Raw genomic sequence first — 13,661 nt, 5'->3', positions numbered from 1 at the left:
ATAGAAACTGAGAACTTCTTTTATAATATAGTGACAACCCACATCTAATCAGTCATTCCATTTATACTTTCGGAAAGCGGCGACTGGAGTGTGCGCCATACAAAGCCGACCGAATCGATTCAGCAACAGGTACGCTGGTCCCTGAGAAGATTCAAGTCTGCTTCGTGTGTGGAAGAATAGCTCACACTACACAATACACTTGTTCTCGGCATATTCGTGTCGGCTGTCGCCATGAATAGCTTTCTTAGCTTTGCTATTCTGAATGTTGTCTTTCTAGTATTTCTATTTCAGTGAGCTTTTCTACTGTTTTGGCTAATGGAAAGAATTAATAACCTAGTATACTGGCCGTTTAGCGGAATGTTTGCTTTTTATTGTGAGGAACACGAATGGTGTTCAGTAACTAGGTACATCTATATAATACTGAATTGATTAAGGAGTAGATGACTCGTCAGGGAATTAAATTAATTTTATATTTCGCAATATTAATTTTGTACCTTATATAAATCGCAGAGGCTTTTCGATGTATTGCGTCATTTTTGACGTTTTAATAGCTTATAACATTATTAAAACTACTTTTAAACACACACTTTCACACTCGACACCATGATTTATAACCGAAATCTAATGACTAATATATCCGTGGGCCAAAGTGGGCCAAAGAGATGAAGTAAAATAGCGTAATGAACGAATCGGATCTGCGTTTTTTCTATAAAGCTACTTTATTTCTATTCACAAAAAAAAACCAAATAAATTCTATTTCAGCTTAAAGTAGCAAATAAATACATAATTCAAGAAAGATAATGTTTTCATAAACATAATATGTTCGATGCAGTGGAGCATTGCTTAAGTATAGCAAATATGTAACAAGTAACAACCAGTCGCCACATCTTTTCAGATTGTATAAATTGTAGCTAATAAAGGTTATAATGAATGGGTAAGCGCACACCCATTTTTCTTTTATGAATTTTACGGAATACAAATCAGAAACTTCATAGAAACCAGTCCCATAGACCCGTGGTATGGTTATAAATTTTTCTGGGAATCGTGAAAATAGGTGTTTAAAGTTTTTGGAAATTTCACTTTGCCACCTAATATATAATATTTTCTGCTCGCGCTGCCATATATCAAAAATGGCGCCGTAAAGTAATTCCTTGACGATACATCTTTTCCGAATGGTTTTATGAGAAAAATATCTGGAGATAAAATAATGCAGAAAATTCCGTAATTTCATTTATTTTTTTCCTTAATTGTAGTTTCGGCGTACGCATGAAGCATAGTTACTTAATACGCAAATTCGCGGTATGAGGAAGCGTTTTTTTATGTAGCTTCGCCAGTAGACCCGTGGAGAAGTAGAATTGAGTACTGCCAGTAAATGTTTCGTACAAAAAAGAGATCGTCTATTCCTCGTATATCGGAAATAACATACAATATGTCTCTTCTTACATGAACCCTTAACAAAAACAATCCAGTTTTCCTTACCCAAAACGTTACCTACTATATAACATGTATGTGTAACTTTACTTATATCAACTTGACCGTTATTATATTTTTATTTTATATTCCGTTATATCAAAAGGTTGTATATTAAATTTCATACCACTAGATGACATAGGTTGCACATAAGAAACAATGTTTGGCAAGTCAGGTACCTAACATTCTTATTTGTGGCTTAGAGTGGTAAAAGCCTATGACTTCATCAATTAATTAAGAATTAGAGACTAGATCAAATACATATTGTTGCCTGCTGCAACAGGGATGCGAGTGCAGGTAGATGGGATGTTTGGCTGATGGTTAGTAATTACTATATTATAGAAATTTTAATTACATTGCCATATCTTATAATAAAGTGAAAAACTATATGCTTCTCTCATAGAAATATTTTAATAAAAAAAATTATTTATTAATCAAACTTTAATAGATTTCATAGAATTATTCTATAAAATATATACTACTGAGTTGCTGGTACATCAAATGTAATTGCTAAAATATCTGGTGTCCGTAATATGGCAGATTGCATTTTTAAATTTGCTGGTGTTTTAAGATCTTGGACAAGTACTTCTGTTCCATCAGGCTTCCAGACGGAGAAGGTAGCTTCCAGAGTCGATTTCTCATAGGTCAAAATATGGCATGGCTGTCCTAGAACAATTCATGCTAGTTTAGATTTAATGATGTATGATGGTCGTATATCTTTAATAAAATATATAGCATTATACCAGTGTAGCAATTATTTCACAAACATAATATTTTCCATGTTATTACTAATAAATTTGTTATTTTATGTAACTCTTACCCTGTAATTCACACACAGATCTCAGAAAAGATTCTCTTAATTCAGCTCTTGCCTGTTGTTTCTTGGATTTATCATTTTCGGTAACCATTGCTCGCCGTATTTTCTGTTAAATATTATCTATATATTTAAAAAAGAATATGAACTTAAAAAACAAATGAACTATAAATTTTACTCTTTAACGACAATAAATAGAAATATTTATTTACATTTTGAAAAGGTAAAAACTAAAATGACAAAGTCAGTGTCAGAACATAGATGTTAAAGTTGTGTTGTCAGATGTGAAAAAAATATTTGACACATCATTGAAAAGTAATCACGCCTAAATGATTTATGTTAGCTAATTAAAGCACATATGTAATATTATCCCAAAATATATATTAAATATCCATACTATAAATTACCGACATCTCACGCCATCATTTGCCAGTGCCAATGAAAGTTTAGATAGCAAGTGAAGCGGTGGCTCTAGGTGCCAGATCGTAAGGGACGCCAAAATTTATAACGCAAAAGATAACACCTTATCGTTTCATTTAACAAAAAGCATTTTGTTGTAGCGCACTCGCAAAGACTGTAAATGTGATTGTGATCACTTACCATCAGACGAAACACTAGCTCAGTTGCTCGCTATCACATAAAAAATATTATATGTTAAGGAGACTTCAAAAACTAGAGTGACGCACCAACGTCAACAGCCGGCTTTGTCGGTACATAAGGCCGCATGCACCCTAGCGTAATAATTATCGCTCAGAAATGAGAAAAGGTTAAGTACTAAACATCTGTTGATTCTGCTAATAACTACATTACTATGCACTTACCATATCAGTCGAAGAATAATTTGATAAAAATTCCGAATTATTCCTTGTTTATTAAACTTATTTTAATCGTTAATAGAAAGCTAATATTTGGCGTCCTGGGGACTAAAAGGCAAAATGATATGAATGCCTCATTGTGAACATGTGTGCAGCAAGCGTATGGAATAACTTTATAGGCTCATAACGCAAAATTTAGAATTCGACTTTAATAGTATTGAGGTACTTACAACAAAAAACCAGATTTCTATATAGATTCCCTTCTCAATCCAGGATATTTTTAATAATAAAATGTATAACGTGATGTCGTAAAACATTTATTTTTTTATAAAAAAAAAAGGTAAATTTATTAAAACGTTTGCGTAAAAATGTCTGCTCAACAATCAGCTCAAGGCTGGCAAGGCGGAAATTCAGATCTAGAACTTATTTACACAAAAACTAATATTCTTTAGAACTGAATAAACTGCGAAATGTACCTAATAAAGTTCAACTCCTCTTTATCTACTTACTGCTTTGCAATAAAACAATACTTACGTTCCTTCAGTTAAGCTCTTTAGTTTATTTGCAAGCTCTCTGAATAGTAATATAGAAGTTACTTCACGCAAACTTCCAGGAAGTAAAGCCCCGGCTCAACTTCTCGGGAACGACGGCCAGCTACAAACCATTTATTTGTCTTTCTCGCATTTCGCATAACTTTTATGAATATAATCAAAGCCGAACTTTTTTAAGATGTGTTTAAAAAGGATATTGAGTAAGTTAGTCTATGTAAACAATAATTGTTCAGCATAGCGTAGCTTAGGTGAAAAAAACAATTTTGAAGAAATTAATCAAGGCTCAAATCGTGACATAAATACAAAAAATGAATGTTTAATTACTGTATTTATACAAAATAGTAAAACTATCAGTAAAAAATAATATCCAATAGGATAATATAAATAGACAACATTTTGCACAAGCAATATACGAAAATTATCATTTAAAACCAGTGGCTCAAATTTACTTGAGAAACTAACAGGCCAATAAATAAAACAAATTTCATCTCATATCATTTATTTATTTTATAAGAGGAAAATAACGCTAACCGTTCACACTGCGAAATAATACACAACAACGCCAATCACAAAATTATCAACATCATTTTTATGTAAAATAAAAAATTGATAAATACCTGTGTCACTCCTCAGTGGAATCATAATAAACCTGCCTAGGGACACATCAGAGGTAGCTACAATATACATATTAAAACCTAGCATAACAAATATATTTCAATTCAATTACATGCTTTAGTATCCACGAATATCCGTGTATGTGAAACGTGACTATGGTATGTCACCTCGAATCGTCGGGGTCGGGATTGTTTGAATCTTCAATGTTCGCTAATTTCAAAAGTACCTCTTTGTCGCAGTCGAGTCGTCCGCAAGCCACTTCGCTCGTTTCCCAACTGAAAAGTCCATTGACACTCTAGTAAAGTAGATTAGAGCATTCGAAGTAAGGAACCGACTTCAATGTTTGATTTGTTTCATTTACATGAGGTTTTTGTTCAAGCTACTGAACTCGGTTCCAGATGGGATTAGGAAATGTTAGGTTTAATATGGCAACAAACTTATATTTGAAGACAAGATCAAATAGATAAAAATACAACAATAAACAATCAGAAAGATTTGTTGCCATAGTATGGGTACCTGTAAATACACAGTGATGATGTGAAAACAGCATCCATTTGTCTCAAGGAATTTATCAAATAAGCGCCATGGCGTCTTCATCGTACGAAATTTTATATGTGATGACAATGTGCATTATCCTAAAATGAGAACTCCTATCAAAACGTTTTTTAGACCCACAGCCACCTTTATTTCAATAACCTTAAATTCCAAAGCCTAATGGTGAAATAAATATCCAATCACTGAATAGCCCTAACAAATACCTGGCATCGCATTATGGCGACAGAAGGCCGACTGGCAACTCGATTCACGACGACGAAACATAATTTTAAATACCTCAATAAAACGACGCAGAGCCCGGACATTACGACAGTTTTATCGATCAGTCGCCGATCCGCGACTGAACAATAAACACCTCAAATCGTCAGCATCCAGCTGCTATTCAAAATACCAATTAAATACCTGCAAAGTCCGTCGGTGTGACGACAACTACCGAATCAACGGGGTCAACAAAACTCCCCATATGATTGCCATATACCGATGTATTATTTTGGCATTTTATTAAAAGCTGTAAAATAACAGTGTTCACTTTATTACTTGTTATTTGTCTTATAATTGGGAGGGTGTGAACATTTTATGTGTGAGATTTGATGAAAACCGTATTGGTTTATAGTGACAATGGACAATGTTAGTCTGTCGGCGAAAGGTAAAATTAAGGAGTTTGTATTCATGCTTACCGTTTCGGGGTGGTTTGTGATACCTCAGTGATAAGCTAGCGGCGGTCGCGTGATCGTCGCCGTGACCTTTCATGAGGAGACCCTACAAAAGAGAAGATATTTTCGTTTTATAATAGTTTCGTCAATAAGAAATTACTCTAAAACGGTTTAAAATATGTTTCATAACCATTGATATCTAAATGTAAGGAGATCGGTCAAATCGCCGAGTTTCTGGGAAGTTCTTATGTCGCCAAATCAACAAGCTCATTTAATACCACACAGATAATAACAAGAAATACTGACACAAGTTGATCACTCAAAATTATGCAGGGCAATGGGATATCTATAAATATCGATACTTTTTTAGATAACTTAAATGAAAAATGTATTAAACAAATCATTTAGACATTAATAATTTAAACAAGATTTGTGTTAAGATATTTATCTTAACACAAATCTTGTTTAAATCGTCCATTTGGACGATTAAGAATGCAAATGAATTTTTTCGTCAAAAATATTCAACATATCTCTCCATTTTTAATGAAAAAATACATTGGAAATTAATTCATTCGAAACATTTGATTAGATTAAAAAATATCGTATCTGTATACAAACAAATCTTTTACATAAAACAAACGATAAATGGACAGGTCAGTCGGTATAATTCTTACTGTACTTCAATTGTCATACGCGGGTAGTGGCCGCTCCAAGTTTCATTGCTTTAGCTTTACCCTATACATATAACAGCAATGTAATATAATGTATGAGATATAAACACTGATTTGACTCGACGGCGTTGTATGCCCGCTGGGCTCAAATTTTGCCCATATCCTCAAATTTAGTCATCTATAGTCATTACCAAAATATACATTATCAAAAATGTTACATGTCAAGTAGTTTTAAACAAACAGAAAATATTTGATGTTGACTTACTGGAGTTTTTCTTTTTTTTTAAATAACCTTAAATCTTATTTATTAAACGAGATGAAGAACAAATTACTCACTTCTATCCCTGCGATGTTTCCGATCACGATCACGTTCCTTGTCGCGATCGCGGTCACGTTCCCGGTCCTTCTCCCGCTCACGGTCACGATCCTTTTCCCGCTCGCGGTCCTTTTCACGGTCACGATCCTTCTCGCGCTCACGATCCTTATCCCGCTCGCGCTCCTTGTCACGTTCCTTTTCTCGGTCGCGTTCTTCGTGCCGGTTGTTCTTTTCTTTTTCCCGGCTCGACCTGGCGAATAGTTACACATTTAAGTATTCGCCATAATTAAATTTGATCTAAGAAACATGCATCTTAGGCAAATAAACTAAAGGCGTATATGTTTTTCCATTCAATAAGCACAATAAATGAAGAAAAATATATATGTATGTATTGACTATTTCATAGAGATAACTTAACATGTCACAATTGCAAGACTAATTTTGATTTATTATGTTGTATAACTAAACCAATGTGTCACTTAATATGTTCATACATATCTCTAACATCCTCCTCCCTCAGTATGTTTGCATTCTACATAAAATCAAGCAAACGCACCGGTGCCGATCCCGTTCCCGCTCCTTATTATCCTTATCCTTATCCTTGTCCTTGTCGCGATCCCGCTCCCTGTCCCGCTCCATGCGCTCGCGGTCGCGCCGGTCCGAGCCGAGCCCGCCGCCGCGCACGCTTCTCTCCCTCTCCCTCTCCTCGCGGCGCCGCTTCTCCTTCTCTTGCTGCTCCTTCTCTCGAGCCGCAGTCATCTCCTCGTACGCTTGTCGCAATTTGAAATAGCTGGACAAAGTTGGAACATACTGAATCGGTGGAACAAATATATTCTTATCATAAAATAAATGTTACATTCAAGTGTGGGCGTAAATAACTGTTTTGCAAAAACAAAGCACTTTTTTATTCTATTGTGATACTGATCCTTATGAGAATTTCATATGTTTAATTTAACATACAATTCTTTTTCACAAAACACCAGCTGGCCCGACAAACACTGTTCTGCCTGACTCTTATCATTTAGGAGTACGAAAAATAAATGGTGGCCAATTCTCAGACCTAATTGATATGCACACAAAATTTCATGAAAGTCGGTCCAATCATTTCGGAGGAGTATGATAACTAACATTGTGACTAGAAAATCTATATATATAAAATTCTCGTGTCACAGTTTTCGTTGCCATACTCCTCCGAAACGGCTTGACCGATTCCTCTGAAATTTGGTAAGCATATTGGGTAGGTCTGAGAATCGGCCAACATCTATTTTTTATCCCGATATTCCTACGGGATACGGACTTACGCGGGTGAAACCGCGGGGCGCAGCTAGTTTTATATATAATACTAGCATACCCCGCCACGCGTTGCTGTGGCTGAGTAATAATTAAAAATATTAAGATTATAAATTATTAGGATAATTAATTGAAATAAAAAGTATCCTATATCTAAGTTGGACCAAATTACACATAAAATGCCAAATTTCATCAAAATCTCTTGAGTTGGTGAAGAGTTCATTGGGAACATACATCATGACCCTGGATTTTTATATATTAAGACTAGCTGACCGGGGAAACGCTGTTCTGCCTTACTCTTATCATTTAGCGGTATAACAAACAGATGTTGGCCGATTCTCAGACCTTCCCCACATGCACAGAAAATTTAATGAAAACCGGTCCAGCTGATTCGGAGGTGAACAGTAACTAACATTGTGACACAAGAATTATATATATAGAGAGATACATATTATATACATATTTTTTGTTTTAGTTGTTTGTTATTAAATTTACTTACCCAACATGTTGCTTCCCAGACAGATGGTCATCAATCCTTTGTTGGGCATCACCAACAATTAAGAAGGCACCACAAACAGGACATACTTCCATCTGTTTCTCCTGAGCTGCAGCCAACTCAGCAGTCATAGACCAATGACTACAATAAAAATTAAGTTATTTAAATATATAACTAATATATACTTATATAAATAATGAAATACTACTGTAATTCATGATTGGTTTCATCAATTCATTGAGAATGCTATACATCCATATGTTGTCTGTCTAAAAATAATCTTTATATAATTATGTCAGATATCATCAAATAGTGATGAGAAGTGTAGGAACAATGGTCCCTAATCTCTTACTAACTAACTAAGATGAGCCAGTAACAAAATACCAAATTGAAAACTCAATATGAATTTTAATTAATTTAATGTAGCAAACAAAAAAATATAATAAGCAAAAAACTAATATCCATACCAACCCTCTATTAGTGAATGTTATCATTAAGTATATTTTCACCTCTCTAGCTAAAAATAACAAGAACTGTCTCTTACTACTCTTCTCACAAAACTCTATATTCAATCTTTTTGATGTCTCCTTTTATATTCCACTTATAAAGGTTCTAGTGTGTATTGCAATTTTATTTTAATATTTAGATATCATCATCTAAGAACAAAATAATACAAACCTGTTCTCCTGTTGTTTAAGAAGTTGATCTTTTTCTTCTTTCAGTCTATCACAGAGCTTCATTAAACCTTGGGCTTGCTCTACATTACCACAAGTACCTGCCTCTTCCGCTTCTCTTACTAAAGCAGTTATTTTTTCAGAAAGTAGTGTAACCTATAAATTCAAATTCATAAGAATGTATTCAAAATAAGAAATGTGAAAAGGCTAGAAGTGGACATATGCTTTCAATTAAAATATTATTGCACCTATAATCAAACTATTTAGGTATGTTGGTGATAAGAATGTATTGGTAAACATAAGACCGAGATTAAAAGTCCATTAAAATAAATGAATTGTGGTGTATGTCGAGAAATATTCCACCAATTCTTATTATATCAGAGTAGCTTGTTGATTTACATTACATACATCACTTTTTGATTCCCAAACACGAAGATATGTCCATATAAAATAAAATAAAAAGTGCAAAAAAATTATTGTGTTTTAAAAAGTTACTTTTTATTGATCACTTTGCAAAATGTATTATGATGCTAAGTCAATATTGTACTACCTGCTCTTGATTTTTCTCTGTCTGAGCCTGGGTCATTGGTGGTCCTTCCGGTCTGGAATTCATTAACTCCAATCTCTGCTTTCCCTTCTGAATTTTCCCTGCAACAATAAAATTGCAATTACTTTCCTTTTTTCTTTCAATTGACACTAACTTGTTCATATCTTGTCCTATACTTTAAATATAATGAGATAAATGTTTGTAGATATTTTTACTAAATAAAAGTGAAATATTAGTTTTATAAATACATTTAATACATACTTTCCACATCATTTATCATATGCCGACAAAATCGTAAGAATTCTTCGACATACTGAGCCTTTTTATATGAAGAATCGGCCTTATCAAACAAATCTTTGACTTCGTCATCATGAACTTTCGGACACGCTCCTAAATCTGCTCTTGTGTTGACAAATAAATCGTGAGGACAAAACTTAACCATATAATATTTGCAATACTGAAACAAACAATCACATTAATAAAATAAATTACACCGAAAACCACATATAAAACAAACTAAATCGACACGAAATATCTTATAAATATCTCATATATTATACCTCAGGGTCCTCCCAATTCGGTTTTTTTATTTTTTCATTTGGATTTGTATTACGATGCCTGCCCATCAATTCGTCAAGTAATTGTGCTGCCGCTAAGACCGCCATGGTAATTGAGGAGACAAACTAACCTATCACGTAAAGTCACCGCTTTTTATTTTGCCTCAACATTAATCAAAGGAATTTAAAATTAACCACAATAAGAACTAGTGGTATAAAATACGTTAAGTATTAAATTAACAAAACTGAACATTAATCTCCACACCACTTTCGTTGTACGACGGCCATTGTTTTTTGTTAATAACCATTAACCACAGATAACTATACACTATTCAGAGATTAATAACTCGCTACAGACTTACAGAGTACCGATTATAAAATGTTGTGTCTATGCGTATTATGGCCCCACATCTCAATCGACTCACGACTGCTTTGACCCAACAAACGATCATCCATTAGCCATTAGTATTACCGAATGTGGCAAAATGCTCCATTCATTCATCCATTTTTAAAGGATTGTGCTCTTATTTTAATGAAAATTTATTTATTTTATATTTTGTCATGTTCACAATTTTGGCAGGTTTCCGTCAAGTTTAGGCAGGATTATATATTTTGAGGGACTGGAATCAATAAAAAAGAAAAAAACTAGCAGTTCGCCCAGACTTCGCCCGTGGTACATAGCCCATGTTACTCAGCGAAGTAGCAGCTTTCTAATGATGAAAGAATTTTTAAATTTGGTCCAATAGTTTTTGAGTTTATCCATTACAAACAAACAATCAACCAAACAACCAAACAAACAAAAAATCAAATCTTTCTATAAGATTAGTACAGATATAGACTAAATCGAAAAGCACATCTTTAACAAACCGCTTTTCACGACTGATATATAGAACCATTTCATAATTAATTCTCTTTCAACCGCAGTTTTGCACATAGAACACAAATTTAAGAACTACTACTATACTACAGATTTACCTACTATTGTACCAATGCCGGCAACTGACCTTCTAAAAAAACATAATTCAGATGGAATATTTTCAGCAAGCATTAATTTTATTGATGATACAAATAAGTAATACATGATATATGAAACCACGATAAGAGTTAGTCTTGGAAATTATTTTTCTATTCATTATATATTCTACATACATAGACTAAGTAGGTACTAGTTACTCTGTAAATATACCTGCTACTTATAAATTATAATTCTACGGTTACAATAGAAAGAGTTCCAAACGTCTAAAACGGCAACGTCAAAAAGAAAAATAATCAAAGAATTTTGTGAATTGTCACATTGAGATTTGTGAATTGTGATTATTTTTTTATATATTGCGATGTTTTCAAATAGCAAAACATGAAAATCCGTTTTTTTTAATCATTATTGTTGCGGTATTAAAAACATTCCTATTTGAATAGTAACTTTTATTATATTTTTTTCAATAACGATGGGTGGATTATTTACTAAAAGTAAGAAACCAGTCAGTAGAGTAACTGAACAAGATAAGGCGATTCTTCAATTAAAACAACAGCGGGATAAGTTAAAGCAGTACCAAAAGAAAATTGAATTAAATTTAGAAAGGGACCGACAGTTAGCTAAAAAACTTCTCGCTGAAGATAAGCGTGATAGAGCAAAATTACTTCTGAGAAAGAAGAAATACCAAGAAAATCTATTGCAAAATACAGATGCACAGCTTGAAAAGTTAGAGCAATTGACACATGATTTAGAATTTGCTGAGATTGAAGTACAGGTATTTAAATTATCCAGTTTTGCTCCTAAAAAATAATCATAGCAATAAGCCAAGGTTTTAAACTAATCTTAATAATATGTTATAATGTGCCTCGCCACTTTTCAGTGCCTTTAGAAGACTAATAAATCCTTCCTAGGCTAAGTATTTGTCCCTAAAATCCTTTATACATACAAAATTTCACAAGTATTACTTGCTTTAAGGTATTCAATAGATTTTACAAATTTTATACTTAAATTTGTCTTTTATAGGTACTTGATGGCTTGAAGAATGGTAATGCTGCTTTGAAGAAGGTTCATGATATATTAAATATTGATGAAATAGAAAAAATAATGGATGAAACTCGGGAAGGTATTGAGAAACAAAGAGAGATTGATGAACTAATTTCTGGACAACTCACTGAAGAAGATGATGAAGCAATTGAAAATGAGCTTGAAGAGATTCTTGACGTTAGTAAACAACTTCCGGATGTTCCAGCAGATGAAATAATGGACACTGAAGAAGCTGTGCCAGAAAAACCTCAAAGGACAAAAGTGGGTCAGAAAAAAATTGCATTGGAAGCCTAAACAAATTTTATTAATAATAATATTGTTTAATTTTAAAAATGTATATGCATGTATATAAAAAATATTGTATTTAAAGTTCTAAGTGAAATATATTTTGTTATAAATCATGTGAAATGTATACTATATTAATTCTAGGATATGTTTGCAAATTTGACAAATGAATTTTAAACTATACAAAAAAGTGGTTCATTTGAGATTTAATTCAATATTTTCATGAAGGCAGAACTGCATTTCCACCATTTTCTCTATGCCAAATTCTCAACCATTGCCATTCAGTTGGGCTAAAAAACCTAATTTTAAATTTATAAATATTGCTAGCTGACCCAGCAAACGCTGTTCTGCGTTATCCTCATAATTTAGGATTATAAAAAAAAAGATGTTTTTTTTTTGTGTCACAATCGGCAATGGAGCTGGTGGGTCGCCTTATGGTAAGCGCTACCACCGCCCATGAACATTTGTAGAGGCATAAGGTCCATTACAGACCTTACGCCTGTACACATGGATTGCCGACTAAAGTTTGCTGTTTCACAGACACCCAATATGCACACATCAATTCATTTGAATCGGTCCACCCATTTCGGAGGAGTTAGGTAACTAACATTGTGTCACGAGAATTTTATATACAAGCCTTACTCTTATCATTTAGGGGTATGAAAAATAGATGTTGGCCGATTCTCATAGATACCGGATAAGCACGAAAAATTTCATCAAAATCGGTCAAGCCGTTTAGTTTTATGGCAACGAAAACTGTGACACGAGAATTTTATATATTAGATAGAAAAACAATAAACAAACATGCTGTGATAATTAATCACAATGCTTAATGCAAATATTCAAAAGTTTGATTTAATTACGTACTATTCGGTATGAACCCCATATTGGATCTTGGCCTCAGACAACAAGACTGCATTGGTTTGGACTGGATCGGCACACAGCCAGCCTAAATAATACAAGCTCAAGAGATAAGCTGTGGAAAAAGGAACTCGCAGCCGCTGTTAATTGACTCCCGAGTGCGTAGAAAGCGTGCACAAATTAACCTAGCTTGGAAGTGTTGTCAGAGAATCATATGGAAGAAGACATTGGATAGCCAAGGCGAGGGCTACATTCGCTTTGCTGCAACCCATGTGGGAATCAAGTATATAGGCGGCAATATAGCTCAAATTTATCTTGCTATAAGGGTGCGAAACATGAAAGGCCATAAGTCTGTCTCACTTCTTAGCATATTAAACTAATTTGGCCATTGGGCTGTAGGTCATTCACTTAAAAGCTCGACCATCTTCCACTCGCAGAAGGTGGCCTAACAATCATAGCTTATATGCTTTAAAA

At 33.7% G+C, this 13,661-nt stretch overlaps 3 protein-coding genes across 6 annotated transcripts; 1 reads left to right on the top strand and 2 right to left on the bottom strand.

Moving 5' to 3' along the window:
• Positions 1-1,896: 1,896 nt before the first annotated feature.
• LOC119832294 lies at positions 1,897-3,004 on the bottom strand. 2 transcript variants are annotated; one of them, XM_038355956.1, is made up of 3 exons: positions 2,885-3,004; positions 2,291-2,393; positions 1,897-2,136 (listed from the first exon to the last, which is right to left on the bottom strand). In XM_038355956.1, the coding sequence occupies exons 1-3, from the start codon at positions 2,885-2,887 to the stop codon at positions 1,949-1,951; spliced, it is 294 nt and encodes a 97-aa protein (XP_038211884.1). In that variant the 5' UTR covers positions 2,888-3,004; the 3' UTR covers positions 1,897-1,948. The 2 variants fall into 2 exon arrangements, with proteins under 2 accessions (XP_038211884.1, XP_038211885.1); XM_038355957.1 differs by lacking the exon at positions 2,885-3,004 and having other exon boundaries at positions 2,291-2,480.
• A 1,128-nt stretch (positions 3,005-4,132) lies between these two features.
• On the bottom strand, positions 4,133-10,347 carry LOC119832325 (luc7-like protein 3). 3 transcript variants are annotated; one of them, XM_038355988.1, is made up of 9 exons: positions 10,028-10,347; positions 9,729-9,924; positions 9,471-9,571; positions 8,925-9,076; positions 8,250-8,387; positions 7,017-7,250; positions 6,481-6,710; positions 5,498-5,579; positions 4,133-4,540 (listed from the first exon to the last, which is right to left on the bottom strand). In XM_038355988.1, the coding sequence occupies exons 1-8, from the start codon at positions 10,130-10,132 to the stop codon at positions 5,533-5,535; spliced, it is 1,203 nt and encodes a 400-aa protein (XP_038211916.1). In that variant the 5' UTR covers positions 10,133-10,347; the 3' UTR covers positions 4,133-4,540; positions 5,498-5,532. The 3 variants fall into 3 exon arrangements, with proteins under 3 accessions (XP_038211916.1, XP_038211918.1, XP_038211917.1); XM_038355990.1 differs by having other exon boundaries at positions 9,471-9,568; positions 10,028-10,346; XM_038355989.1 differs by lacking the exon at positions 4,133-4,540 and adding an exon at positions 4,548-5,328.
• An 884-nt stretch (positions 10,348-11,231) lies between these two features.
• LOC119832262 (charged multivesicular body protein 6-A) lies at positions 11,232-12,387 on the top strand. Its single transcript, XM_038355923.1, has 2 exons — positions 11,232-11,772; positions 12,021-12,387. The coding sequence occupies exons 1-2, from the start codon at positions 11,470-11,472 to the stop codon at positions 12,333-12,335; spliced, it is 618 nt and encodes a 205-aa protein (XP_038211851.1). The 5' UTR covers positions 11,232-11,469; the 3' UTR covers positions 12,336-12,387.
• Positions 12,388-13,661: the final 1,274 nt, after the last annotated feature.

Source organism: Zerene cesonia, chromosome 15 (assembly GCF_012273895.1).
Source record: "Zerene cesonia ecotype Mississippi chromosome 15, Zerene_cesonia_1.1, whole genome shotgun sequence".
Lineage (NCBI taxonomy): Eukaryota > Metazoa > Arthropoda > Insecta > Lepidoptera > Pieridae > Zerene > Zerene cesonia.
Note: the sequence above shows the minus strand (reverse complement) of the source record. Positions and strands in the feature narration are given on the sequence as shown.

Coding starts and splice junctions, on each gene's coding strand:
- LOC119832294 (XM_038355956.1), bottom strand. Junction 2,137..2,290: donor ATCTGTGTGTGAATTACAGG/GTAAGAGTTACA, acceptor GAATTGTTCTAG/GACAGCCATGCCATATTTTG.
- LOC119832262 (XM_038355923.1), top strand. CDS start 11,470: ATGGGTGGATTATTTACTAAAAGTAAGAAACCAGTCAGTAGAGTAACT. Junction 11,773..12,020: donor TTGCTGAGATTGAAGTACAG/GTATTTAAATTA, acceptor TGTCTTTTATAG/GTACTTGATGGCTTGAAGAA.
- LOC119832325 (XM_038355988.1), bottom strand. CDS start 10,132: ATGGCGGTCTTAGCGGCAGCACAATTACTTGACGAATTGATGGGCAGG. Junction 9,572..9,728: donor TATGATAAATGATGTGGAAA/GTATGTATTAAA, acceptor ATTTTATTGTTG/CAGGGAAAATTCAGAAGGGA. Junction 5,580..6,480: donor GAAACATCGCAGGGATAGAA/GTGAGTAATTTG, acceptor TCTCTTTTGTAG/GGTCTCCTCATGAAAGGTCA.